Raw genomic sequence first — 25,463 nt, forward strand, 5'->3', positions numbered from 1 at the left:
ATTTGTTTTGGTTTCTATTCTTTAATAGTTTTAGTCTTATCCCTTTAATATATCAGAATGAAACAAATCGAACAGTTGTCAGTTGTTCACCAGACTCGAGTGGTGAAGTTATAATTCCTCAAATAGTTTCTGAAATATATAGCAAAAGTTCGAGCTCTTCTGCGTTTCAGAATTGTCAATATTCAATCATAACTTTATGATTCGAAGAAAATAGCCAAATCAAAAGTATAAGTTCTCGAAGCTTTGCTTACTCAACCTTACAAACAGCAGATTTTAGTGAATGCAAATTGCTTGAGATATTTAAAGACGATCTCTTTTATGGATGCTATAACTTGTCTTCAGTTATACTTCCACCACACATTTCAACAATAGGAAGCTGGTGCTTTTGTCAATGCACAAGTTTAACTAGTATTACAATTCCTAAGTTTGTGAAAGAGATAAGAGAACAAGCATTTAGTGGTTGCGTGAATTTGAAAAGTTTTACATTACTAAGCAATATGAACATAATTCGATTTGATTCGAATGAATTTTCAAACATTACCACACCAATGAATATTTTCATTCCAGGAAATTTAAACACAATAATAAGTTCTAAAGAGTATTTCCCAAATGCAAGTAGCCTTTATATTGGAAGTCAAACAATTTTATCAAACTCAACTAAAGCATTTTTTGGTAAAAAAAGAATGATAGTTTATATGAGTAACACATCTGCAATTGAAGATAATATCACAAACAAGGTCATTGACTATATTGCTCTTGAAAAGTACATATTTGTAGAAGGAAAATCAAAAGAAGATTTTATTTATCATAAAGTTAAATGTTTGAGTCTTATTAATCTAGCTCCTCGCAATAGAGTTTTTAGACGATGACTGAAAGACTCATTTTGTTTAAATATAAAATGTTTTGGAAAAATTAAAAATCATATTTACGAATAAAAAAGAAAAAAAAATCAAATTTTTGTTATAATTTTTTGGGAAAAATCAAAATAAAACTATCTAAGGTCGCCAAAAAAAGTGCGGAAATTAAAAACCGCAGTTTGAGTACTTTCTGAGAGTCTGTTTGTCAGAAAGTATACATTTGTAAACTTTCTGACACTAAAATTTTTTTGGTCCTTTCAAAGTTTTTGACAATGTCAAAAAGTATACATCGGGGCTCTCAATTTTCCTCTCAAACGGCGGTTTTTTTTTCATCGACCTTATAATACAAAAAAATAAATTATCTAATTACAAGAAAGAAGAATTATCTTATTCCTTCTTTTCTTCTTCCTTAGGTGCTTCTTCCTTTGCTTCCTCCTTTGGCGCTTCTTCTTTAGGAGCCTCTTCCTTTGCTTCTTCTTTAGGAGCTTCATCTTTCTTCTCTTCACCTTCACCTTCTTTCTTTTCTCCTTCTTCACCTTCCTTCTTTTCTCCTTCAGCTCCTTCTTCTCCTTCTTTCTTCTCTCCTTCGGCCTCCTTCTTGGCTGCTTCCTCTGCCTCCTTCTTCTTCCTCTCTTCCTCTTCTTTCTTGCGAGATCTCCTGCCTTTCTTCTTCTTGTTTTCTTCTTCTTCTGGAGGAGGTCTCACAACTAATGGATCTTGGCCCATGAGGACTTTGACACCGTCGGCGTGCTTGAGCTTCTTCTCGCAGAATGGAATAAGCTGCTCTTTGACGAAATCTGGCTTGTATTCTTTGTAGATCTTTTGGATGATATCGAGATTGTCCAATTTGACGCCAATGCGAAGCCATCTGAACGCTAAGTCTTCTTTGTCCATGCCCATGAGTTTGCTGATGGAATATGCGTCTTTGATGGCGTTCTTTTCGAGCATTTTGTCAATTGTGGCGAAAACTGTTTGTGGCTCGCCTTCTTTGCACTCGTAACCATTGGCTTCGAGGTCCTTCTTGTGCTTGAACAGGTTCTTGTAGAAGTTGTAAGTTTCGAGATGGAGCTGATCCTTTGCATCTCTGACTTCTTTCCTGTAGAGTTCTGCTTCCTTGGCATCCTCGTTGTAAGTAGCCTTCTGGAGTTTGACGAACGGTGGGTCACCGCAAATTTCGTAAATTTCTTCGCGAATTTCGTCATCGGCAACGCAAAGGAATGTACCACGAGCGATCTCTGATGACTTGAGAATGGCTTCTAATGGGTCATCTTGCTCTTCGTCGCGAGCTTTGTTCAATGCGAATACAATCAAAGAAGTATCGCTGGAATCGATAGCTGCGTTGAGAGCTTCATCCCATTGGCCTCTATCTATCAACAATGGAACACCTCTGGCCTTTGCTGGGTTAGCGGCAAGTAGGGCCACAGCGAGTGGTTTGTTTCCAATGTTGAAAGCGGTAGTTGCAAGGTCGATATAATCGATTGGCTCGGTCATTGCTGCTAGTCTCTTTGTGATATCTTCGATATCGAGTTTGGTATTTACAAGGCAATTTGCCCAGTGAGCAGCAATGAGCTCTGTAGAAACGCGAAGGTAGTAAGCGATGCGAAATGCTTCGATATGTAATGACCTGTTGCAGATTCTCTTGAGTAAAACTGGAGATGTGACATGTGTGAATTGTTGATAGGACATTGGTATATTGTATGGATCGCGTGAGACTGTTTGAATGCATCTGAGTGTTTGGAGTCTATCGGCGAAGCCTTCGAAGTCTCTGATTCGAATCAATTTTTCATCATCTTCAGAACCATCTTCCTTTGGCTCCTTTGTCATATTGATAGCGCGAGAGATAGCTGTGAGAAGTGGTGATCGCTGCTCAAACTTAGTAAAGAAGATGGCAGCGTCGTATAAGCCATTAATAGCTTCAGTGAGTTGATCCATGTTGAACTCATCGATGGCATCATGGATGGCGAGCTGCTCTTCATCCAAAATTTCGATGAAAAGATGGACAGCTGGGCATTTTGTATTCCATAATGCAAAATCATGAGGAACAGGTGGAATTGAGCGGAGAAGGAAGACATTGTTTGTTGTAAATACACGTGCGCCATCAATTTCAGAGACAGCACCAACAGATGATGTGTAATCCCATCTGATAGCTTCAGAACAAGCACCAGTCATGACAATGAACTTGTTGCACATGAGGAGGACTGTATCTGAGCCGCACCAGACTACTGATTTTGGCTCGACTTCATCGTATTCGTTGTGTAAGATGACTTTTGACATATCTGGTTCGCAGAACAAGTAGTGAGACTCGGTGTATACGCAAGCAATATCGTAATCTGGTGAGAATGTAATGCCTTTGATCGGTCCGATATCAGCGGAGTAAAAGTCTTGGAACTCGTAATCATTTTCTTGAATTAAAGCGAGTTGTCCATCGGAATCATAAGCCCAGAGGTGGCCCATGACGCCTGTAACTGGGTTAGCTGGAACAGCAACACCACCCATCAATGTATTGCCTGCCCACTTGCAGAATAATTTTGGCTTGAGAGAAACAAAGTCATCGTACACGTAGACTGATCGGTTTGATGAAACAACGTAAACGCCGTGAGACCAGAATGCCGCGAATGATACATCGATTGAGCCGCATTCGTATTCGACATTCTGTGATAAGCAAACACCTCTCATGTTATAAGTTGCTACTGTGCCGTTACCAAAAACGACAACAATACATTCTTCTTGTGTAACAAAGATTTTTTGTGGGTTTCCGTCTTGCTTCAATTCGATGATTTTAATTAAATTGAGATAAGAATCATAAATATGCAATTTCTTGACATCATCGCCGGCAAAGCGATCATGATATACAACAACGCAGCCACCATCTGGTGCTATGCCATACTTATCATAGTAAAGGTCGGCATTTTCAGACCATTCTTTCCCATGAACCTCGTCTGTAGTTGTAAGCTCCTCCATGAGGAAAGTTGTATCATTTAATGTACGGCTTTCCTTGAGGCTTTGTTTAAAGATTCTTTGGTACTCCATTTTATTCTTTTTTTTTATAAAATTTTATTTAGTCATTCAATCTTTATTGTTTTGCTATTATAGATTCTGCTTGCTTGTAACTTGGTAATTAAAGAATTGTTGTATCTTTTTGAGGCTATTGTTATTTCGATGATTCACTTTTAAGCATTCCATGCTATGGAAACAACATTAGCTTACAGTGCATATCATGAGTTCATTAGGTAAAGTTGTTGATATCATGTCTTGTTATTCAATGTATTGCTTCTAAACTTCTCTGCAATTATTTCATCATTTCTCATGCATACTGCGTCATAAGATTTGAAATACAGATATTGTTTTTGGATGAAAATACATGAGCTAATTCAGCAACCTTATTACCAAATGATGCCGCTAATTCATTCATATATTTGATATACAATTAATCTTTGTAGTCGTTCTAGAATACAATCAAAGCAATAATTGTATGATTTAAAATTTGCAAATTCAAATTAAAAGAATTTATGCCATATTATATGAGAGAAAATTCGTTACATTATATGTTTAGGTTATTTATCTTATTTAAATTGATTAGATTTTAAAAATCATTGGAGACATCGAAAAATTTTGAGAAGAAAGGTCAAATGGGAAAAATCAAGCGCTCTTACGTTGTTGAGCAGAGCCTTCAAACACGCTGGGGCGGAGGACAGATCGTAAAGATCAGCTCAACCCATTTTGCTACAATTAACAATTTAGAAGTTTATATAATTGATTCAACTTCAGGAAATACAGCGTACAAACTCGAGCCAAATGATGAATCTGACGATAGAGTTGTTGATGTTGCCGTTGACACACTCCTTCGCTTTGCAATTACATCTCACGAATCTATGTTACTTAAATTTTGGACAAATTCAAACGACAAGTGGACAGTTTACAAGCAATGGAAGTTCCCTGGCAACAATGCACCGTCATTAATCATTGATCCTACAGCAAGAGGCTTCGCTGCAATCACAACTAACGGAGGATGTTACTTCTATTCCGTTCAAACACAAAAACAGATCGGTAAAGCCAATATTGTAAACGGCCAGATTACTTCCAAAGCATATGATACAACCGGTCAACTTTGGATTGGCACAAACTTAGGTAAGCTTTCAATTGTCGATCCAAAAACACTTAAAACAAAGACATTAACAGATCCACAAACCTCACATACTAACAGAGTTACAGGAATTGCCGATGTTGGCGATTATATTTTTACAGCATCACTTGATGAAGTTATTCTCGTTTTCAACAGAGAAGTCGAACTTCAGAAGACAGTTCCAGTCCAATACCCAATCCATTTCATGGTTGGCGATCCAAAGAATTCTTTATCTTGTTATTGCGCCACATCTGATGGAATTAAGCGTGTTTGGCTTGATGATAGATCACATATTAAGAAGTTAAACACTACAGTAGCCACCCATTTAGTTTATTTCGAAACATTATTTTCATGTGATGAAAATGGAATTTTAGCAACCGTTGATCTCCAAGATGGTGTAGAACCACATGCTATTCCATTATCCCTCCATTCCGTGTACGATGCCACTTACGATGCCAAAACAGAAACTTCATCTTTGGCAACTTCGTCATTCCACATAATTGTCACCCAGAAAAACAACACGCATCTTCTCACAGGCCATACAAACATTCCTCTGTGTGTTGCTTCCATGGACGGACTTCTAATTACAGGTGCAAAAGATAATACAGCAAGAATTTGGTCGTTGGAGACATTTTCTTTACTTTCAACATTGGAAGGCCACAGTGAAGCAGTCACAGCAGTTGCTTTTGTCCCAGGAACATCAAACGTTGTTACAGCGTCAGCAGATCACACAGTAAAAATGTGGAGACCAGGAGATGGCGAAGAAATCTGCAGAAGCGCTCTTTGTAACGTCGTAGCCCATACAAAGGACATAAATGCAATTGATGTTAGTTCAAATGGTTCAATGTTGGCAACAGCAAGTCGTGACAAAACATGCAAACTTTATAAAATAGAAGGCGACAATTTGAAGTTGATGAGAACATTAGTTGGCCATACAGGTGCATTGTGGACAGTTGCTTTCAGTCCTGTTGATAAGATTGTTGCAACAGGATCAAGAGATAACACTGTAAAGATCTGGAATATCGAAGATGGCGCTTGTTTATCAACATTCACGGAATTCACTGCTTCTATTTTGCGTTTGAGATTTGCAACAAGCGGATTGCAAATCATTGCCGCTGAAGGTGATGGCATCTTCAAGGCTTTGAGAACTAAAACAGGAGCAATTGATTTCACGTCACCTCAAATGCACAGTGATTCTGTCTGGGCTTTGGCTGTTTCTAACGATGGAGAACATGTTTTAACCGGTTCTGAAGACGGATCAATGGTTTTGTGGAGAGATAACACAGAACAACTCGAAGCAGAAGAACTCCAACACAAGGCTGAAGTATCTGAAGCTGAACAGGAACTTCAAAACGCTCTAAGAAACGGTGAATACGTAAAAGCTCTCAGAATTGCTTTGAAATTGAGAATGCCGGCCAAATTAAGATCTATCGTCAGAATGGCGACAGAGAAAGGAGAAGGAGAAGCGTTAGTAGAGTATTTCAAAGGTGTTGAGGATGTTGATGATTACGAGCAATGGCTTGAATACATTGCAAAATGGTCAACAAATGGAAGATGGGCTGATGATGCTACAGCTTCTTTGAGCGCAATTTTGAAGGTGAAACCAATGAAATTCTTCGTCGAGAACAGGAAGAAACTCGCAGAGAATATAGATGGTATCATTCCTTACTTGGAAAGACACATGGCCAGACTTGAAAAACTGCACACACAGACTTATATGATAGATCATATCTTAGATTCAACAACTTTAGAGTAAAAACATAGAATTTATTTATTATTTATTGAACTACATTGATTTGAGTATTTATCATAGATTAACTAAATTTAATCTTTTTGTAAAATGCAATAAATCTATTTGATTTGAGATAATTACATTAAAATATGTTTATATGCTTATCAATCATTTCATTTCTATTTATTTTTTCTTAATGATTCTCTCAAAATGGGTATTACTCGAAGTTCGCTAGTTCATTATGAGGCAGTTTTTCATATGGAATGCAGAGAAGACAATAGTTTTTTTCAAGTACGATAAGAAGTTTGAAATTCAGAAAAACCGAATATCCTCAAATTTAATCCACTCTATTATAGGAGATTTTTCTCAATATTTTAGGATGCGATACTTTGAAAATTATTCTGAGGAAATCAATTTTTGAATGCAACCTGGTCATAAAATAACGAGATTTCTGATGATTGAATCTAAAAATTCGGGTTTAATGTCTTGATTTGTTTTCCATTTAAAAACTTCATAAAATTTGCGATCAAAATTGAAAAGAATAATCTTAAGGTCACTTTTTTCATTCGTTAAGAATCGGGATTGAATCATGGAGAGCTATTTTAATACAAAAGATTCGAAATTCGCTCAGCAGGCTCTACCTGCGTTCCGTCCGATGCTCACTCTAGCTAGAATGATGATCGTTCTAGGTATTTTTGCTATTATATCATTCGTATTAGGTCCATTGTTGTTAGTCGTCAACAAAAAACTACCTTACTATGAAAAAAGATACGATGATATCTGTGAACTTGGTGGTGTATGCAACGTAACATTTCATATCGACAGTAAAATTAAAGGTGAATTAAGAATCAAGTACAAGCTCACTAATTTTCATCAGAACCATAACCAGTTTGTAAGTTCAAGAGGTATCAGTCAACTAAAAGGCGAATATGTTGGTTTTTCCGACATGCTTAATTGCAAACCTTTACGTTCAATAAATGACTCCTCATCGAAGGAAAATTGGATATTACCTTGCGGCCTATCAGCTTGGTCTGTTTTTAATGACACATTTACTATACTTTCCTCTGATCCTGGTTTCAAAGAGACGGGAATCACTTCTTCGTCAGATGTTGACTCATTTTACAAACCTCTTAGTAGTGAATATAAAACTGGTTACAAATGGTTAGAGAACAATACCCTGTTTCCTGGTGCTCAGACGAATGAGCACTTTATTGAATGGATGAGAGCTGGTGCGACCTCAACAGTACAAAAGAATTACGCTATATGCAAGGATTGTGAACTTGCGAAGGGAGATTTCACCATCCAAATCACAAATAATTATCCTCAGTCGTTCTTTGATGGCAAAAAGTATCTCGTACTAGAAAAGAATTCTTTTGCAGGATCAAAGAGTTTGTTCTTGGGTGTCTTATTCATAGTTTTAGCTATTTTATGCACAATTTTCATTTTCATACTTATATTGATGAAAGTTATACGTCCAAGGAAGCTTGGTGATGAGAATATGATAGAAACTATCATTGAGCAAAATAAGGAAGCTGCGATTTCTAAATAATATAATTTGTTTGTTTTATAATAAAATATTTTGATGATAAATTCTGTTTAAATCATAACTCAATGAATATTCCCTGTTTGAAAGCGATAATAGATATAGAACACACTAATTACCGGTAACCGGAGTCAATGAGTTGAGAAGTATAGGAATTGATAAATGAGGAGATAATTAAGCACCATAATAAACATTTATTAGAAGAATCACTTTGAAATGAGACCAGATGTTTGTATACATATTCATTGAATATCCCAGTCGTTATTTCTCCAAACGAGATCCTTATATAATGTAAATAATAGTTAAATTTTTATAAAATCAATCAAAATTTTTATAAATTAGCAATAAATTCATGTGCAAGGTTAACAACATTTTCACAAGCGTCGCCCTCGAAGGCCTTTAATTCTTGAAGGATCTGATTCTTCTGCTCTGGCGTCTTGACTGTCTTTCCGATATTGGAAAGGATGTAAAGAGCGGATTGTCTCTTTCTGTATGCAGAGTTGCGAAAACTGCTTGCTGAGTTCTCCATTCTTATTGACAGCGGCGAGTGCTGAGAGCAGTTGGACCACTCCGAGGCGAACACGCCACTGATCTGATTCACTAATTACAGCCATCTTATCGACTTTTGCTGCGAGTGTTTTAACTATGCGAGCGTTATTTTAAGTTATTTAAGCTTAAATTACTTAAAATAACTCTTTAAGCTCTGAACGGTAATCTCTGTGTTTTCAATCGAAGCAAATGGATGGAAAATAGCCGATTTTATAACCTTCTTCTTTTTAGATTTCCTGATGGCTGATGGTATACGGGATTGACTTAGAGATTGAGAGAACAATTCATCTAAATTGGACAGTTGAAGTTGGCTTTCTTTGTCAAAAAGTGTTGAATCTGGGAAGTGAGAATTCTTTTCAAAATTGATTAAAAGATCTGTAGAGATATCAGAGTCTAAATCAATTATAGGAGATGATTCGGGATTCCTTGAGTCAAGATATTGGTCAGAGGAGCTGAGCATCAATGGATACAACAGAAATTATGGCATTGCGGAATTTCCCGCCAAATAGATTGAACTTGTTTTGAAATTTACCCGCGAAGAAAAATTGTGAACCGATTTGGCGCCATATAAAGATTTACATTATATTATTAAATAAATTGCAAAAAATGTGAAGGTTTCGTAGCTCAGTAGGTAGAGCGTAGTGCTGATAACGCTAAGGTCTTGGGTTCGAGCCCCAGCGGAACCATTTTTTAAATTTTAATCCATAGTGTTCGCCTAATTTTTGCAGCTGAAGGTTATCAATAGATATTTGCAATGAAATGTGCTTGGAAAGATCTATTGTTAAATGTAAACATCTGCATTGGAATTCGTTATTTTTTAAAGATCTATTAATTAAAATGTTTGTTTAATTCAATCCTCTGTTCTAGAATATGTTTCTGCTATTTAAATGTGAGTTGCTTGCTTCAGAAGCTTTTGATTGCGTTAAGATGATATGAAAATGTAAAATTATCAAGTCTAGAAATATTTAGATATTTAATAAAGAAATAAAACAATAAGTATGATTAAATTAAACAATAGCACCTTTAACAGCTACAACAGATTGTAATAACTGGTTCAGCTCTGGTGGAATATTTTCAAGCGAACAGTTCTTGTCTTTTTCATTGATTTCAGCAATAACTTGAGCATTCCTGAGTTTCTCAGAAGCTGCAGCTAATTTATGAGAAACATCATTAAGTTCCTTCCTTAATTCTGTATTTTCATCAATTATAGCATTTAATTCGATTTTAGCCTGTTCATTCTCTGCGTTTATATCATCAATGAAATCCTTCTTAAAATGAATAACTTCTGTAAGCATCTGTTGTGTATTTTGGAATGTATTTACTTGTGAAATCTGATCGGAATACGTCTTAAGAAGATTTTGGATTTCCATCTTCATTTCTTTTCTGTTTTTCTTCACAGCTTCCAATTCAAGCCTCTGTTCATCATTTGCCTTCTTTGTGATATTATATTTAGCAGTAAACATATTTTCTGTTTCTGCCTTGATTCTATGAGCTTCATCTAATCTTGCTTTTGTGTCATTATATTCAGCTTTCAACTGAACATTTTTCTCAAGTAAAACATCAACTTGATGCTCCATCTCCTTGCGCTGATCAAGCATTGCTTTAAGTTCATATTCTAATTTAGCTATTTTAGTATTGATAGCAGCAATTGTCATATTCGGAGGACCGGTTTTTGGTTTCTTAGAATTAATTGCAATAAAATCTACTTTTTCTTCTTGCAATCTTTTTTCACGTATACTGTCATTTATGCCCTTAAGAAGTTCATTCTTTTGCTTTTTAAGATTGTAGATGTTTTTATCAATAGTTTGTAAATCTTGGTAATGTTGTTCATTTTGAGATTTAAGTGTCTCGTAACCTTGTTGAATAACGTTGAATTGATTCTCAAAGAAGCCTTTTGCTTTCTCGTATTGTGTTTTTTGGAAGTTTTGTACATGAATATCATTTGAAAATTCGACATAAGCTTCTTCAAGAGATTTCATTTCTTCCAATTCACGTTCATTTGCTATTTCTAACTCTTCAAGAGCTTGATTTTGGTTAATTGCGCTTGCTTTTTGAGCAATATTATTAGTTTCGTTTTGTAATTCGGTAATTTTCTTATTTGTTTCTTCTTCATGCATTGCACATGCCATTCTAAGACGTCTAATAGCTGAGTCAACGGACATTTGACCTGGTGGGAGATCAACTCCTGCTCTATCTTTTGCAAATCGTAATTCTGCGTTAAGCATGTATAGTTGTTTCTTTAAATTGTCTACATATTCTGCTGCAAGTACTGATCCTTGAGGAGCGTACTGAGCTGGCGGAATAACGACTTCCTTTTTTGGTTTTGGATCATCTCTTGTGGATAATCTTAATGTTTGTGCATCACCACGGAGTGTGCACTTTGGTATCTGTGCTTTCTTTGGATTTCTATCAGGAGATCGCCAACTCATTCTTTCTTGTCAAAAATTTCTAAACGTGCACTTCCCATTCTTTCAAGAAAAATGCATATTTGGCTATTCCAATATAGAATTATGGGTAGATTTTAAAATTGAACCTTGAAACATTGAAACAATATCAAAAATCAACAATTTTCCTGAAATTGAAATGAAATTTCAATAAAATAAATGGGAAAGAATAAAATTCGAATATTTATTAATAAAAAACAAAAATAAACAAAAATCATGTGAAATGATCATAAATTTCGACATAGTGCATTAGATCTAGAAGTGTTGAAAGAAAGTAGAGATCTAGAATGCATAGTATGAAAAATTTAGCTCAATAATCTTGTAAATCGCCAATATTTTGCGGTAATCTATATGCCTTCTGAATCATTATAGATTTCAGGTTAATAAATTCCTTTCTTAAGGCCGGTGCATGCTTACATGATTGCATTGGTTGAATAAATTTGGATGTAAGAAGAGATGTGTTTGTGTGACCATCTTTAATTGATTGTGCAATAGAAATAAAGTCATCTAGAACGGAACATATAATCTTCTTCTCGTTCTCAATCTGTGAAGCAGTATCTTGAGCTTCTTGTAAATCAGATTCTATTTTATCTGTGTCGTTATACCATTCAGCAATTTCATCTAGTTGCTTACGAACTATTCTCATTTTTTCATGAATCTCGTTTTCATCTTTTTCTTTGCTTTGTTGAATTTCACGTGATTCTGCAAATAATTCGTCAAGTTCCTGGTTGTAATTTTTCTTTTCTTCTGATATTTTGATTTTTAGTTCTTTAATTTCATTTTCTAATTGAATATTTTCAGCTTGGAGCTCTTCAGCAGCGTTTTTATAGTCAGCAACTGGAGCTTCATATAGTTCTTCTGGTTCTTCTTTCTTTGGAGTCCTTCTTATTTCTTCTTCAAGCTTTCCTCTGTAAGTTCGATGCATTGTATACGTTTAAAAATTATCCACATGCATGATATTTGTATTACAAGAATATATTACTCCCTAATGTCCAAATAACTATTTTCACAGTTAAGAAACAGCATAGTAATGAGAGAGCGGGACAAGATCGAAAAATCTGACATTTGTAAAGTTCCAAATCTGACGGTGTAAACTGTTTACAAATGTCAGATCAAAAAAAACTTTGCCCGCCAAAACGCAAAAGTGCCATAATCTCATGGTGGACCACAGCTGGTGTCGCCGCCGACTATTCACTTGCTGGGATGCTACGCAGCCTTTGATCTGGCCAATCATAGTGCTGCTCCATCCACATCAGCAAGTGATTTCGGCTGGAGATCTCCAATGGGTCTTCCATGAGGGTTACGCAAGCCAGAAGCACAATAACTATGCAGCCTAGCTGCTAGGATAGCGTAGCTAGGCTGCGTAATTATTGTGCTTCTGGCGATATTAGTTATACGTTATTGCCCTCGTTGATTATAGTACTACTCCCTTAATCTCCGAGGGTTAGGGGAGTAAATTTGCTCGAAATAGGCAATGTTCATTACGAAATCTCTCATTCGATGAGAGGCTTCGTAATGAGCATTGCCTTAAAGTACTCTTACTACTCTTTCCTGGTTCTCAAAAGGCCTAGGATTCTGTAATTAATCGAATAGGACAAGTCTCTCATTTGAGAGGCCTCGGAAGAACACTGTCCTATTGTAATGTAGTTGTGGTACATGGCCCACAAAGAGCGAGAGAACATGTCTGTAATTCGTTTATGCTGAAGTTATCTGGATGTCTCTCGAATGAGAGATTTCGTAATGAACATTGCCCATTTCGAGCAAATTTACTCCCCTAACCCTCGGAGATTAAGGGAGTAGTACTATAATCAACGAGGGCAATAACGTATAACTAATATCGCCAGAAGCACAATAATTACGCAGCCTAGCTACGCTATCCTAGCAGCTAGGCTGCATAGTTATTGTGCTTCTGGCTTGCGTAACCCTCATGGAAGACCCATTGGAGATCTCCAGCCGAAATCACTTGCTGATGTGGATGGAGCAGCACTATGATTGGCCAGATCAAAGGCTGCGTAGCATCCCAGCAAGTGAATAGTCGGCGGCGACACCAGCTGTGGTCCACCATGAGATTATGGCACTTTTGCGTTTTGGCGGGCAAAGTTTTTTTTGATCTGACATTTGTAAACAGTTTACACCGTCAGATTTGGAACTTTACAAATGTCAGATTTTTCGATCTTGTCCCGCTCTCCATAGTAATGATAATTTATAAAAGATGAAAGAAAAAGAACCATATAATTGAGTTCGTTTGAATAATATTGAGGCTAGACCATTATGAATGACATTCTGTAATTGATCAAAGGCAATTATGATATGGTGTGTGAACAAATTTGATAAGGATCTTTAAATATGAAAACACACCAATGATTTGATAGGAATAGCACTATTGTAGGGGATATATTATAAATTCTGTTGAGAAATGTTCTGATGATATAGGATTTGAAATGGATCTCTTGATTTTAGTACTTTCGGAATTTATTAATAAATTTTAATGGAATTTGGATATCTATTGTGTGTTGTATTTGAATAGCATTAAAATTTGTCAAATTTTTTTCTTATCAATTTTTTAATGTTGACACCTGACGGCAAACGCCAGGAAAGTAAAATTTATGGGGAAACCTTTTATATACCAGAATATCAAGAAGATAATCCTTCTTTTTATCTCCAAAATGGCAAGAAAATCTCTCAATTAACAACTCCAATCAAAGGATTCAAGATATACGTATTTACAGAGGCTCTAGGTAACTTTTCTGCTCCATTTACTATTCAAGCTGTCCCTTCTTCTGAGCAGCATATTACAACTTTCGTTTCTGTTTCATTTAAAGTAAGACCTGATTTCGAAAAGTATGGTTTGAGTGTCATGAATCAGGATGGTAAGCAAATTGTTTACATGGATAGCTCAGAATTAGTTAAACATCCAGATGCGATTTTCTTGGATGGAGGAGATTGGCTTAAAAATGGCTTAAAATATCATGCGATAGGAGCATTACATGATTTAGGTATTATTCACACACTTTCGCAATCATTATTTTTAAATCCTTATTGTCTAGAGTCAAATGAAAAAGATTTATACGTACAATACGGTTTAAATGGATCATTTAATGTAACTCTAGGTAGGTTATTTACAGATACTTACTTTGCTTTTGAATTTTTCGGATTTTCCCAAACAGATGATGAAAAACTCCTCAGAGCTCTTAAAAACGCAAGTTTAATAGCACAGCAAGCTAAAACTGGTGATTTTGGTTGTACTTTTGACTTCGGAGCCCTTAGATTTGCCATTGCAAGATATCATGAAGCTGGATTTCCTCATAGAATGGTTGATCCGAGGATACTAACGCCCGACACTCATAGAGAACTGCTAGATATTGTCCACCACGTTGCTAGTATGTTCAAAATGCTCGGATATATCATAGAAGATGACGAATTCAAAAGTTCTTTAACGAGGAACTTAGAACTGTTCAAAAAAGAAAATAGTATAAAGGAAAACTATTGCGGTAGAAAGACGATTAGAGTCTTATTATCAGCAACTTGTAATTTTGACCATAAAAGATTGGAAATTGCAGCTGGAATACAAGGAAACGATGAAAACCCTAGATTAGAAATAGAGGCTGACCCGAGATTCATCGGAATTCCAGCTGTTACTGATATGATTGACACAATTCCAAATATGCAACAAATTGTTACAAAAATGTCGCAGGAAATAACTAGATCTACATCATCAACAAGGTCTTCTTGTGAAAGATTAAACGAAAGACTCGTTCAATGCGACAAAAGTTTGAATTCAATAAAAGTCACTTTAGATGCAGTTTCTTCTTTAAGCAGTATTATCGATGAGAAACTGGAAAAGGCGGGAAACTCATTGGAAGAGGTCATGGAAGCCCACGCAAATGTTGAAGAGCAAATTATGGCTTTAAGTAAGAAAATCAATACAGAATTCAGAGGTAATGTATTGTTTATGCTTATCCCAGCTATAATTGTCATTCTTGTTATCAAAAAATTAATTCTTTCCATATCATATATTTAATTTTGTTAGAATAAATATAAAAACTTTCGAAATTGTTTTGAAAATATTTCACTATATACATCTAAATATTTTTTGAAAGTTTTGGTTTAATAGAGATAAATTGTGAATGTGTAATATCAATTAATAGAGAGATTAAGTTGAAATTGAGTCAAACCAGGTAGACAATATGAAAATCAATCAATGTAAAGATTGATTTGAGGATAATCAGCCAAAATGATTTCCAGAAATGACATTTTTAATGATGATCCAAAGATGTTCCTTAAGTAATTGATAAACTCTATAGAATATCTCACTTGGTGTTAGACACTTCAAATTCTGTGCAACACCCGCTAAAAACAATATATCAATCAATGAAAAACTTTGATCGAGATATTTTTTTCTTCAGCACAATTGATTGAGCATAATACTCAATAGACAAGCAATATGTATTAAAGGGGATGCACTCGGGTCCATACGTAATCATCGATACTTTTATATGTATGACAATGAACTTTTTTACAAAGTTCTAAGAAAAAAAATTTCAATTAGAGCTCAAGAACTAAAACTATAGGCAACTACATGTAGACACTTTTGAAAAACGATTTCTACAATTTATACATAGAAAGCATTGTATAAAAAGAAAAAATTAATATAAAGATATATATTTAAAAGATAACAACTATATGATAAATTAGTTATTTTTGGCAACCAACAATTCTAATTTCAGATGAATTAATGAACTCCATTGCAATAATTCTTGTTCTATCAATTCTTATTGATTCAGGAGATTCGTTCTGCATTTCCTTTGTCTCCCACATCATGAAGTTTCCGTATCCATCAAATCCAGCGACAACTTCATCATCAGGAGAGAAATCAGCGCAAACAAGTCCTGCAGAGAGTTTTCTGTGTTTGAAAACTTTTCCATCTCCTAGTTTTGTTATTGATATTTCTCCTGAAGCAGCGCTAGAGAACAGCCAGTGTCCTCCATGGCTGAACTTAACAGTAGTAGGAGATAGCCCTGCACCCTTGAAAAGTCTGACACATTCACCACGAGTGGCCGACCAAATTCTGACGTATCCATCGCTGCTGCTTGTTGCTATGAACTCGCTGTTGCTGTGGACATCGATGCAGCTGATCGGCATTGTGTGGCCAATGAACATTCTGATGGGAGATTTCAAGGAAACGTCGTAAAGAAGAGCTGTTCCATTTAATAATCCGACGGCAAACTGGTGGAGGAACGCTGGTGCTGAGGCAATGCATGTTATGAGGCTTCTTGCTGGTTCGTACCACATATGCTGCTTCTTGTCGATGGATTGAAGAAGAATTCCGCCGGATGAGTCTCCAGAAAGGACCCATTTGCCATCTGTTGAGAGGTAGAGGGCAGTAATAGTCTCTGAATGAGGAATAAGCTCTGTAATTTCTGATAACTCGTTCACATAAAATAATTGGCAATCTGATGAAAAAACTGCAGCGGTAGAGGTCTTCGAAACTGCGGCAAAGTCAGCATACTTTGGTATGTGAATGCAAGAAAGTGAAGGAAGAGGTGGTGGAATGTACTTTGGCTGACTTATGTAAATTGTCGGGTAATTTCGAACCATTCTGAATTCTGCGAACGGTGTTGTGTGTTGCTGTATGTTTGGTGATGATGTTTCTGTATAATATTGTGGTAGTTTGTCGTCTTGAACCATCAAATTTAATTGATTGTAAGGAGCGACTTTTGATTCAGGGGCTTGGATGACATTTGAATTCTCATCATGTAAGAAATGTCGTAGAAGGAATGAAACAGCCGGAGCTGAATCAAAAATTTTGTTGATATTATTGAAGAAATCTGTATCAAAATTGATGTCTATTGGTGCAACAAGGTGATCGAATATAGTAGTGATAGAATCTGTGAATTCTGGATTGAGATCAAATAATTGACGAATTTCTTCTTGAGAAAGGGTACAATTTGCTTGCTGACGTTCAAGAAAGATGTTAGCACGCGCAGCCCCGTCAGCAAATAGTATTTCTGTAAATGCAAAGAGGAAAAGATGATTAATTAGTAACTTTAGCTTAGGAAACTCCTGAGATTTTTCTGCGTAAATCTGAAAACCGTGTTCTATATGATCTGAATTTAATGCGAACTTGCCTATTTCTGGTTTAAGTGAGTTCTCGAAGAAAATCTCGAACGCATATCGGTTTATATCAACATTTGATGGATAAGGACACGTTGTAGGGTTAAATCCTAAAAATGAGGGTATGTCTGCTGGCCTGACTTTTTCTTTTGCTGATGAATTTGAACGAGACAGCGACATAACACAGAAAAAAGTGACGAATTTTAGTATTGTCACTTTTTGTTTTTAAGTTTTCAGATTGTTATAAAAAAAATATCAAACATTTCAATGTCAACAGAAGAATGTGGATGTTCATGCTGCAATGGAAATTGCTTACTCTTAGATTGCCCTTGCTTTAAGCGCGGCGGAGTTTGCGGACCTAACTGCAAATGCCAAAATTGCAAAAATAAATCCGGCTGGGATGAAGAAAGATTAGCAGTTATAGAAAATGTGCTTTCTCAAAAGTCAGTAGCATTTACGTCAACAGATCAACTCAATCCTGACGAATACAATTTAATTTCTAATTTTGCCATGCTTTCATCATCAATCGACTCAGAACAATTTCATTCTAAACAACGTGACCTCCCATTATCAAGATTGCTTACACAAGAAGTCACACAACAAGCAATTAAAACAGTTATTTCAGCAGCTCATCGTCAATACACTAAACAACAAGGAGAACCAAATATTGAGGAATCTCTCGAAAATTGCGTTTCTTCCGAATACGAAAATGTCCTCAAAGCGATTTTAACTGCAATCGAACAACATCCATCTCAGAAATAATAGAAATTATCAAAGTACTTGAAGAGTAATATTTATTGGACATATTTGTAATTATTTATTACATTTTGCGGATAAAATGTTAATTCTATCAAATATTCTGAACAGCAATGTTTTTTGGCAGATGGATGAGCACCAATATGCATTGTTAAAACTCCTCATGTTTATTGTACCTTCTAATTTTAAGAATTTTTCTATTTATTTTTTATTTTTTTGTTTATTTTTCTGTAAAGTTGAATAGTATGATGTTCTGATATTTTTATGTATTTTCCAACTAAGTAGTTTCACGCCCTATCAATAAAAAAGATAATTCAATATAAAAAATTTAATATTTAGAAAATTAAAACAAGCTTAATGAAAAAATCTGATGCAAAATAGGAGCTTTGACTAAATTATGCTTAGATATGTCTCAATTTGACACAAATTTGAAAATAATCATAATTTTGCCCTATTTTATTAACTTATAAGGGGAAAATGGTTACATTCATTTGGGTGATTAATTTGTCTGCGGTAATGCCTAAGAATAGAATGATGGAATACGTGTTTTGGTGAATAAATCACAGAATTGTCACTTTTTTATAATGTACAATTTCAGCACTGATCCTTTTAAAGTAGAAACAATTCCAAAGTTCAGGAATTTTGAGATTAGTATTGTTCGTCCACCAGCTCAGAATTCTGATGCAACTTATGAGTTTGTTTCAACAATTAAAGCAATTAATCAAGTAAAACCACCTGAACCAGTTCCAATTCCTCCAAGAGGACAATTTTTCGATTTTGCAACAATCTCAGATTACGAAAAGCAATTTCCTTTTGCAGCCAATCCAATTTACAAAGATGTCCGCAATTTCATGGTTGCTATATCACAAATATTCAGCAATCGATATGTTCCATTCACATTATACCGTAGAAATATAAAGGCACCAATCAATTTCACCTATGCCGTTTGGAAATTTTTAACTGATCATGGTCTTATTAATTACGCCTGCAAGCCAAATACAAGACCTCAGTGTATAGTTCCAGATGCAACTAACTGGCCGCACCTTCTTTATACCCATGACGACACGATTATGTCAGAATCAACTTATGATTCTAAAATCAACCCAACGCCTAACATTCCTCCCAATCCGATTCAGCCATTCTCCCTTATGTGTGCTCCCTACTTCACTCCAGAGCGCAGCAGAAAAGTTGCTGAAGTTTCTTCGATTATGCACCTTGGAAACTGGACCCTTGACGAGAACAATAGGATGAATGAGGTTCTTAAAGAGCTAAATAGGAACCCTGACATACCATCGAACAACTGGCAAGCGATATCCGACCTTGTTTCAACAAGAACACCAGAAGACTGCGCCCAACAAGTTGCTATGTATCCTATTACAGCTTTCGAATTTGAAAAACCACCTCTGATATCTTACAAAGAGTTTGCTCAACCAAAAGAATTAATCAGGGACGAAGTACTTAAAAAGAACAAAGAAATGCGAATAGTTTACAAAGCTACGGAAGTTCTCGGCGAAGAGAAGTCTGCAAAGATAATTCGTGGAGAAAAAGTCGATGAAATTGATTCAGCTGAAGCTGGTGCTGCTGCCATAGCTTTGGAAAAGATTAAAGCAAATACAGAAGTTTACAGAGCTCAACAGAAGAAGAAAATGCTTGCAATCTTGAGAATGATCGTTGATACAACGAAACAAAGCATTGCTTGCAAGACTAAGATGATTAGTGAGCGTGGACAAGCCCAGGTTGTACCAACCACGGATAGCGATGGCTCAACAGACGATTTTAGATAAATATTTTGTTGGTTGTTGGAATTATTATGTTTGTAATAAATATAAATGATTTTATTTTCAAGAAATTACTATTTGTTGCTTTTTAAAGTTGAGATCGAACAAAAAGTTTATAAAAAATTAAATAATTCATGATCTAGTTGATATTAAATGTAAACATTCGAATTTTTGATGATAAACTGAATGATTTCGAGAGGAATGATCTAAAAACAATCTTATAAATTAAAAAAATATCAAATAAAATATGAAAATTACCATAATTTAGGTTTATCATGTAAGTTAAAATCTATTATAAAACACTTTTTATTTCAAAAAAATTTCAAAAATAGAAAAATGGGGTAAAAAATGAAATTTTTATTTTCATTTTATAAATTTTGAATTTTTTTTGGAATTTTTACTGTGCTTGAATTTGATCATTATCATCGGTGGTCGATGTCATCCATCAATATAATGACATTTATTGATCATATTATGGAAATAGTCTTTTTATACAAGATTTATGATGAAATTCCTTAAAAGAAAGAAAGAAATTTAAAACAATATGATTTTTTATTCGTAAAAGTTCGTAATTCAAACAAAATATTCGTAGTAAAGTTCAATGAATTCTTAAAAAAAATTAAATTTCTTAAAGTACTGGCAAGACATTTCAGTGACATCATGTACCATTTGCCATTGATATTCATGCTTATGATCTATCTGGAATAAATTACATGTAATTATTTCATTGAATTTGTAAGGTATATTCTTGAAATTAAATTCAATCACTGAACTATATTTTTCTCTAGATCAGAGAAACGGGCGTCTAATGCATGAATCCTTTTTTGAAGTTCTCCAACGCGAGCTTTAAGTCTGTTTATATTTTCAATTCCAGATTGGAAGTTTGGAGCATCAGGCATGTGAGTGATTGAATTTAGAAGCTGCTCGAGATTTGTAATGTTTTTTCGGATTTTATCTTGACTTGCAAAGGCCTCATTTAATGAATAAACACACATGTTTACTAGTTCTGATATTGCAGACCTAACTGAATTTGCTTGAATTTCTATTTGATCTTCATCAAGTTCCTTTGAAATTACAGACATAATGAAAAATGAAAACAAAACCAGAGGTTAGTTGCTTATGAGTGACAAACTCATATGAATTTTACTCAATGACAACATGAAATCAAACTTTTTTTCATGGATTTAATCAAATAACATTCAAATCTAGAAATATGTTTCTGAAACTAGTTAACTCAAGAAATGACACAAAAATGTTATTGTTAAACGGAATCAAATCAGAATCGAAAAAAAATAATCTTCAAAAACTCTTTTCCCAAAAGACATCATTAAAAAATCCATTTTACATCGGTACAACGATATCTAATCGTATTGTTTCAGTATAAAAAACAATCGGGAAAATTTATTCTCCTGGCTAAATAAAAATTCCCATTCAATCAAAAAATTGAGAGAAAATAGAGCACGCAGAAAAATTAATAAATACGACAATTAATTTTTTCCGAAAAGTTTTTATATTTTTAGACTTGCAAATTATAATGTACTAATAGTGAATATCAAAATTTGTGGAAAACAATATTTGATAAAAATTTAGAATTTGATTGCTAAAAAGTGCTCTGAACAAACGAATATAAAAGTGACAGAATTTCATGACTGCAGCGAGTGATTGTCATTGTTTACTATGCAATAATATGCTTGTCACCAATGATTTCGCTGCTAGAAGCCAAGCTGAAGATGGTCTTCGACATCTCCATGAATTCTGCCATCTAGTTTCACCAGAATCATCCGAAGATCTCTTTAAGAGCCTCATTCAAGAGATGTTCAAATGGCAATACATGAAAAAACTCAAAGAAAATATTATAACAGCGACTAGTGGATTTTTCCCAAGTAGATTCCAAAGAGAATACCAAATCTTGGAAAAAATCGGTGAGGGATTGAACTGTGAAGTGTATTCCGTTCTACACCTTGTCGACAAGCATATATACGCTGTAAAGAAAATTACAATCGATTATGATCCTGAAGAATGCGATTCTTTGTTTAACGAGACAAAAATCATGGCAAAGATCAACCACAAGAATGTAGTTAGATACTATGCACCTTGGGTTGAATTCGATATTTCTGATTCGAATATTCTTCCGATTGAGTACTCAGAAGACCACAAAGGCAAGATATCTAAGAGGAAAGGTGGTAAGATACACTGCTCCTTCTATATCCAGATGGAGCTCTGCTCAAAAATGCCAGTTTCAAAGTTATGTCAATCCATTGAACCTATTTCAGTTTTAGCAAAGGCGAGGGATGTAGCTGAAGGTCTAGCTTACATACATCAGATGGGTATAGTTCACAGAGACATAAAACCATCAAATATCCTCATTGGAATGGATGGTGAACCAAAGATCGCCGATTTCGGTATTTCCATCAATACAGACTCTATCAACGAGATAGCAATGGAAAGTTCAACCGAACTCTACGCTTCTCCAGAACATTACGATTCTACAAAGATTTCAGATAAAAGCGACATCTACAGCCTTGGTTTGACAATGTTCGACTTATTTGTCAGGCCAAAGACAAAGATGGAGCATATCAAGACCATGGTTAACCTTAGAAAGAACCGTGTTTTCCCAGACGATTTCCCTGACATTCCGAAACTGAAGGAACTCATTTGCCACATGATCGAGGAAGAGCCAGAAGACAGACCAAGTGCGGAAGAAGTAATCGATTTTCTTTCAGAAATTATTGATAAATAAAAAAATTTTTTTGTTAGTATTAAAAAAAATATTTAAGGGGGAACTTCCTACTTTCTGACATTCTCTCAATTTTTTTTTTGACACACAAGCTTTCTATCCCAATGTTGTAAGGTCAAAAGTTAATATTTTTGGTCGGGAGAAAGTAAATATAAATCACTATATTGTACCTAGTATAGCTGCTATACTTTTTCTGCTATTAAAATAGAGATATATTGATTTTTTTTCATAGCATGTCAGAAAGTGGTAAGTGCACCCTTAAAGGGGAACTTCCTACTTTCTGACATTCTCTCAATTATTTGACACGCTCTAATTAGTGAAATAGATTTCACTGCAAAATAAGCAGTTTTTTTTCTTTTTCTATTTATTATTTTATATGATCATGCTATTACAAGTCAGATTTTATAACATATCTTCAAGAAATTTATGATTTGAACAACTTTTGCCAAAACATTAAGGGTGCGCCCAGGAGGATCATGTAAACTTCAGAATTTAGAACCTTAATTTTTAAGCAATTACTTGGTACCTAAATAGGTAGGAAAACTCTAAAAATATCAAAAAATACAACTTGGCTCCATAATAATCCTGTCATGGTGGCAGTTTGTATCCCCTAGTATTTTCCTCTTGAATCTCTTTTTCTGTCGAAATTAAATTCAAATCTCAGAAGTAGAAGTGAATAATCGACTTATTGCTGCTATTATACGAATAAACAAATCCATTATATTATTTTTATTTACATAATATCTGTTTGAAGTTCATAATTCTATAAATTTTTCTTCAAAAACATTACAATCTTGATAGTTTTGATACTGTTTAATAGGTTTTTGGCACCTTATTTAGTAATTACAACGTATCGAGTCGATCTGAACTTAATTTTCGGAAATTTAAAATATTTATCATAAGTAAAATCTGATTTGAAATTTATGTTTAATTACTATATTTTGCATAATCCTAAGTAGCTTTTGTAAAAATTCATCAAAAAAATTTTTAACGTGCTTTAATTTTTTATTTTTTAAAATAATACATATTATTATATAACTAGAATATTTACAAATTTTACTGCTTTCAAAAATTTAATCCTCCTCCTCTCAAATAAACGTACATCCGGGTGGCCTGTTTTTTGCAAAAAATAAAATTTCATTTTTTTATGCTTAAAAAGTCAGAATTTTTATTTGCTTCTGGGATATATGATGGCTATATCAGACGCCCATTCTTTTTGATACTCAACATTAAACATAAAACTTAGCCGTTAAGGCTCTTCTGAAAATATTTTTTTTTCGAAAAATTTGCGAAAAAAATCAAAAAATTTAAAAATCCCCGAATCTGCAGGGATTTTAAAAAATTCTTTTTAGTAAAACTTAAGGATATTGTATCAGATATATTGGTATGGGCAAATTCAATTTTAATACAATATTCATCGAGATATTGCGCTAACGAAGCGTTCAAAATTGAGAGGGTAATCCTCCTACTCTCAAATAAACGTACATGCGGGTGCACCCTTAATAGTGTGTCAGAAAATGGTATATACACCATTAAGGATGGGGTCTCACGGGTACATGAATAAAAACTTTGTTATTATCTCAGCACAAGATAAAGATATAACAACCTAACTAAGAAGAGATATAAGGGTATATCCTCTAATATGTTGTTGATGCATTTAATTATTAATATGACATGTATACATATGCAATGACATCGACTTATGCTACATGGCATTTTTTTGATATGATGCTCCTATTTCAACGAGTGTGAAATGCAGAAAGTTGATAATATACCAAAATAACTGGTATCTTAAGATCTGCAAGTTTTGAAAAACTCGAAGAGAAAAATAAAAATTTTAGTAGATTATATAATCTAATTTTAAAAAATTTTATTGTTTATTCAAAAAAAGTTATAAAATATAAAAGAATAAAATGTTTCTTCAAAGGAGGTGACAATTTCTTATGTTTTAGAGTGTTAACGAAATTATGATTTTATTTATGTGATTTTTTTTATTTTATCATTCACATACCTTTAATACATTATTTTAAATTTTTACCATTTGATAATTGGCATGATATTGCACCTTTATTACTAATTAAATTTGAAGTTGCCTAAAAGGATATAAGATTGAATATAGTAACAATACATGTTGTAATCTAGAATTGTACTGCTTTGCCTAGGTTTATATTCCTTCATTTGTAGACTTTTTCCCTTCAAGTCAAGCAAAAAAATGAAATAACTCGATGAATTATAGGTTTAAGAGCTTCAAATTCAGAAGAACGAACAAGCACATTATATAAAAGAAAGTTTAGGTTTGAGATTTAGAAAAGGATGATTTTCGAAATTTCGCAATCGAGATACCTTTTGGCCATTACAGATATGACTATAATTGTCGCTGTAGAATATATAGTACATAGTATGCCGAACATATTTATCCATATAATGTTACTGCTTAATTTGTTTTTGGTGGAGATAACAGCTCAACAAAGTTGAGATTTTGCAAAAATTAGCCATTTTCATTTTTTGGAAAAATGCATAGAAAATAGCATAATGAATAATAGTAAACGTAAAATGATATCAGGATGAAACATTCCACTTTAGAAGTGCTATCAAATGTTGCAGACAGAATTAGAAAATAAAGAATTTTTTGAGGAAATCGAAATTGCATTTTGGCCAATTTTCGTGACCCGGCATTTTCATAATATGTGAGAAGTACAATATCATATTCTCTTTCTTAATGCACCAATCAAATGAATCTTGTTTCTTTCACCATAGTGAAACTTTATTTGCAAAAAAATTAAAAAAATGAACATGATATAATAAATAAGAGATTATCTATATGGATTTA

The 25,463-nt window shown here is 34.3% G+C and overlaps 12 protein-coding genes and 1 non-coding gene across 13 annotated transcripts, besides 4 other annotated features; 7 read left to right on the forward strand and 6 right to left on the reverse strand.

The window, feature by feature from the left end:
* Nucleotides 1–938: 938 nt before the first annotated feature.
* Nucleotides 939–3,888, reverse strand: TVAGG3_0545660 (vacuolar protein sorting VPSs16 family; the record flags this gene model as incomplete). Its single annotated transcript, XM_001309691.1, has 1 exon — nt 1,245–3,887. One exon carries the CDS (start codon nt 3,885–3,887, stop codon nt 1,245–1,247), a length of 2,643 nt encoding a protein of 880 aa, XP_001309692.1.
* A 588-nt stretch (nt 3,889–4,476) lies between these two features.
* On the forward strand, nt 4,477–6,766 carry TVAGG3_0545670 (transducin beta-like protein 3 family; the record flags this gene model as incomplete). Its single annotated transcript, XM_001309690.1, has 1 exon — nt 4,487–6,736. The coding sequence occupies one exon, from the start codon at nt 4,487–4,489 to the stop codon at nt 6,734–6,736; it is 2,250 nt and encodes a 749-aa protein (XP_001309691.1).
* Nucleotides 6,767–7,288: 522 nt separating this feature from the next.
* TVAGG3_0545680 (aminophospholipid transmembrane transporter protein) lies at nt 7,289–8,491 on the forward strand (the record flags this gene model as incomplete). The annotated part of the gene is made up of 1 exon (XM_001309689.1): nt 7,302–8,261. The coding sequence occupies one exon, from the start codon at nt 7,302–7,304 to the stop codon at nt 8,259–8,261; it is 960 nt and encodes a 319-aa protein (XP_001309690.1).
* Nucleotides 8,492–8,599: 108 nt separating this feature from the next.
* On the reverse strand, nt 8,600–9,303 carry TVAGG3_0545690 (uncharacterized protein; the record flags this gene model as incomplete). Its single annotated transcript, XM_001309687.1, has 1 exon — nt 8,935–9,264. One exon carries the CDS (start codon nt 9,262–9,264, stop codon nt 8,935–8,937), a length of 330 nt encoding a protein of 109 aa, XP_001309688.1.
* Nucleotides 9,304–9,417: 114 nt separating this feature from the next.
* On the forward strand, nt 9,418–9,490 carry TVAGG3_0545700. The gene has a single exon. It is a non-coding gene; the product is annotated as a tRNA-Ile (tRNA).
* A 272-nt stretch (nt 9,491–9,762) lies between these two features.
* Nucleotides 9,763–11,269, reverse strand: TVAGG3_0545710 (myosin rod-like family protein; the record flags this gene model as incomplete). The annotated part of the gene is made up of 1 exon (XM_001309686.1): nt 9,812–11,233. The coding sequence occupies one exon, from the start codon at nt 11,231–11,233 to the stop codon at nt 9,812–9,814; it is 1,422 nt and encodes a 473-aa protein (XP_001309687.1).
* A 139-nt stretch (nt 11,270–11,408) lies between these two features.
* On the reverse strand, nt 11,409–12,351 carry TVAGG3_0545720 (uncharacterized protein; the record flags this gene model as incomplete). Its single annotated transcript, XM_001309685.1, has 1 exon — nt 11,559–12,173. The coding sequence occupies one exon, from the start codon at nt 12,171–12,173 to the stop codon at nt 11,559–11,561; it is 615 nt and encodes a 204-aa protein (XP_001309686.1).
* A 492-nt stretch (nt 12,352–12,843) lies between these two features.
* Nucleotides 12,844–12,978: a mobile genetic element.
* Nucleotides 12,979–13,809: 831 nt separating this feature from the next.
* TVAGG3_0545740 (uncharacterized protein) lies at nt 13,810–15,319 on the forward strand (the record flags this gene model as incomplete). The annotated part of the gene is made up of 1 exon (XM_001309684.1): nt 13,815–15,269. The coding sequence occupies one exon, from the start codon at nt 13,815–13,817 to the stop codon at nt 15,267–15,269; it is 1,455 nt and encodes a 484-aa protein (XP_001309685.1).
* Nucleotides 15,320–15,900: 581 nt separating this feature from the next.
* On the reverse strand, nt 15,901–17,542 carry TVAGG3_0545750 (transcription initiation from RNA polymerase II promoter; the record flags this gene model as incomplete). The annotated part of the gene is made up of 1 exon (XM_001309683.2): nt 15,944–17,542. One exon carries the CDS (start codon nt 17,540–17,542, stop codon nt 15,944–15,946), a length of 1,599 nt encoding a protein of 532 aa, XP_001309684.1.
* An 87-nt stretch (nt 17,543–17,629) lies between these two features.
* On the forward strand, nt 17,630–18,124 carry TVAGG3_0545760 (DNA-binding transcription factor protein; the record flags this gene model as incomplete). Its single annotated transcript, XM_001309682.1, has 1 exon — nt 17,630–18,124. One exon carries the CDS (start codon nt 17,630–17,632, stop codon nt 18,122–18,124), a length of 495 nt encoding a protein of 164 aa, XP_001309683.1.
* Nucleotides 18,125–18,478: 354 nt separating this feature from the next.
* Nucleotides 18,479–20,114, forward strand: TVAGG3_0545770 (chromatin remodeling; the record flags this gene model as incomplete). The annotated part of the gene is made up of 1 exon (XM_001309681.2): nt 18,703–19,902. One exon carries the CDS (start codon nt 18,703–18,705, stop codon nt 19,900–19,902), a length of 1,200 nt encoding a protein of 399 aa, XP_001309682.1.
* A 52-nt stretch (nt 20,115–20,166) lies between these two features.
* On the reverse strand, nt 20,167–21,288 carry TVAGG3_0545780 (uncharacterized protein; the record flags this gene model as incomplete). The annotated part of the gene is made up of 1 exon (XM_001309680.1): nt 20,661–20,978. The coding sequence occupies one exon, from the start codon at nt 20,976–20,978 to the stop codon at nt 20,661–20,663; it is 318 nt and encodes a 105-aa protein (XP_001309681.1).
* A 253-nt stretch (nt 21,289–21,541) lies between these two features.
* Nucleotides 21,542–22,636, forward strand: TVAGG3_0545790 (regulation of endoplasmic reticulum stress-induced eIF2 alpha phosphorylation; the record flags this gene model as incomplete). Its single annotated transcript, XM_001309679.2, has 1 exon — nt 21,542–22,636. The coding sequence occupies one exon, from the start codon at nt 21,542–21,544 to the stop codon at nt 22,634–22,636; it is 1,095 nt and encodes a 364-aa protein (XP_001309680.1).
* Nucleotides 22,637–22,668: 32 nt separating this feature from the next.
* Nucleotides 22,669–22,701: a mobile genetic element.
* A 162-nt stretch (nt 22,702–22,863) lies between these two features.
* Nucleotides 22,864–22,895: a mobile genetic element.
* Nucleotides 22,896–23,090: 195 nt separating this feature from the next.
* Nucleotides 23,091–24,132: a mobile genetic element.
* Nucleotides 24,133–25,463: the final 1,331 nt, after the last annotated feature.

This window comes from Trichomonas vaginalis, chromosome II (genome assembly GCF_026262505.1).
Source record: "Trichomonas vaginalis G3 chromosome II, whole genome shotgun sequence".
Lineage (NCBI taxonomy): Eukaryota > Parabasalia > Trichomonadida > Trichomonadidae > Trichomonas > Trichomonas vaginalis.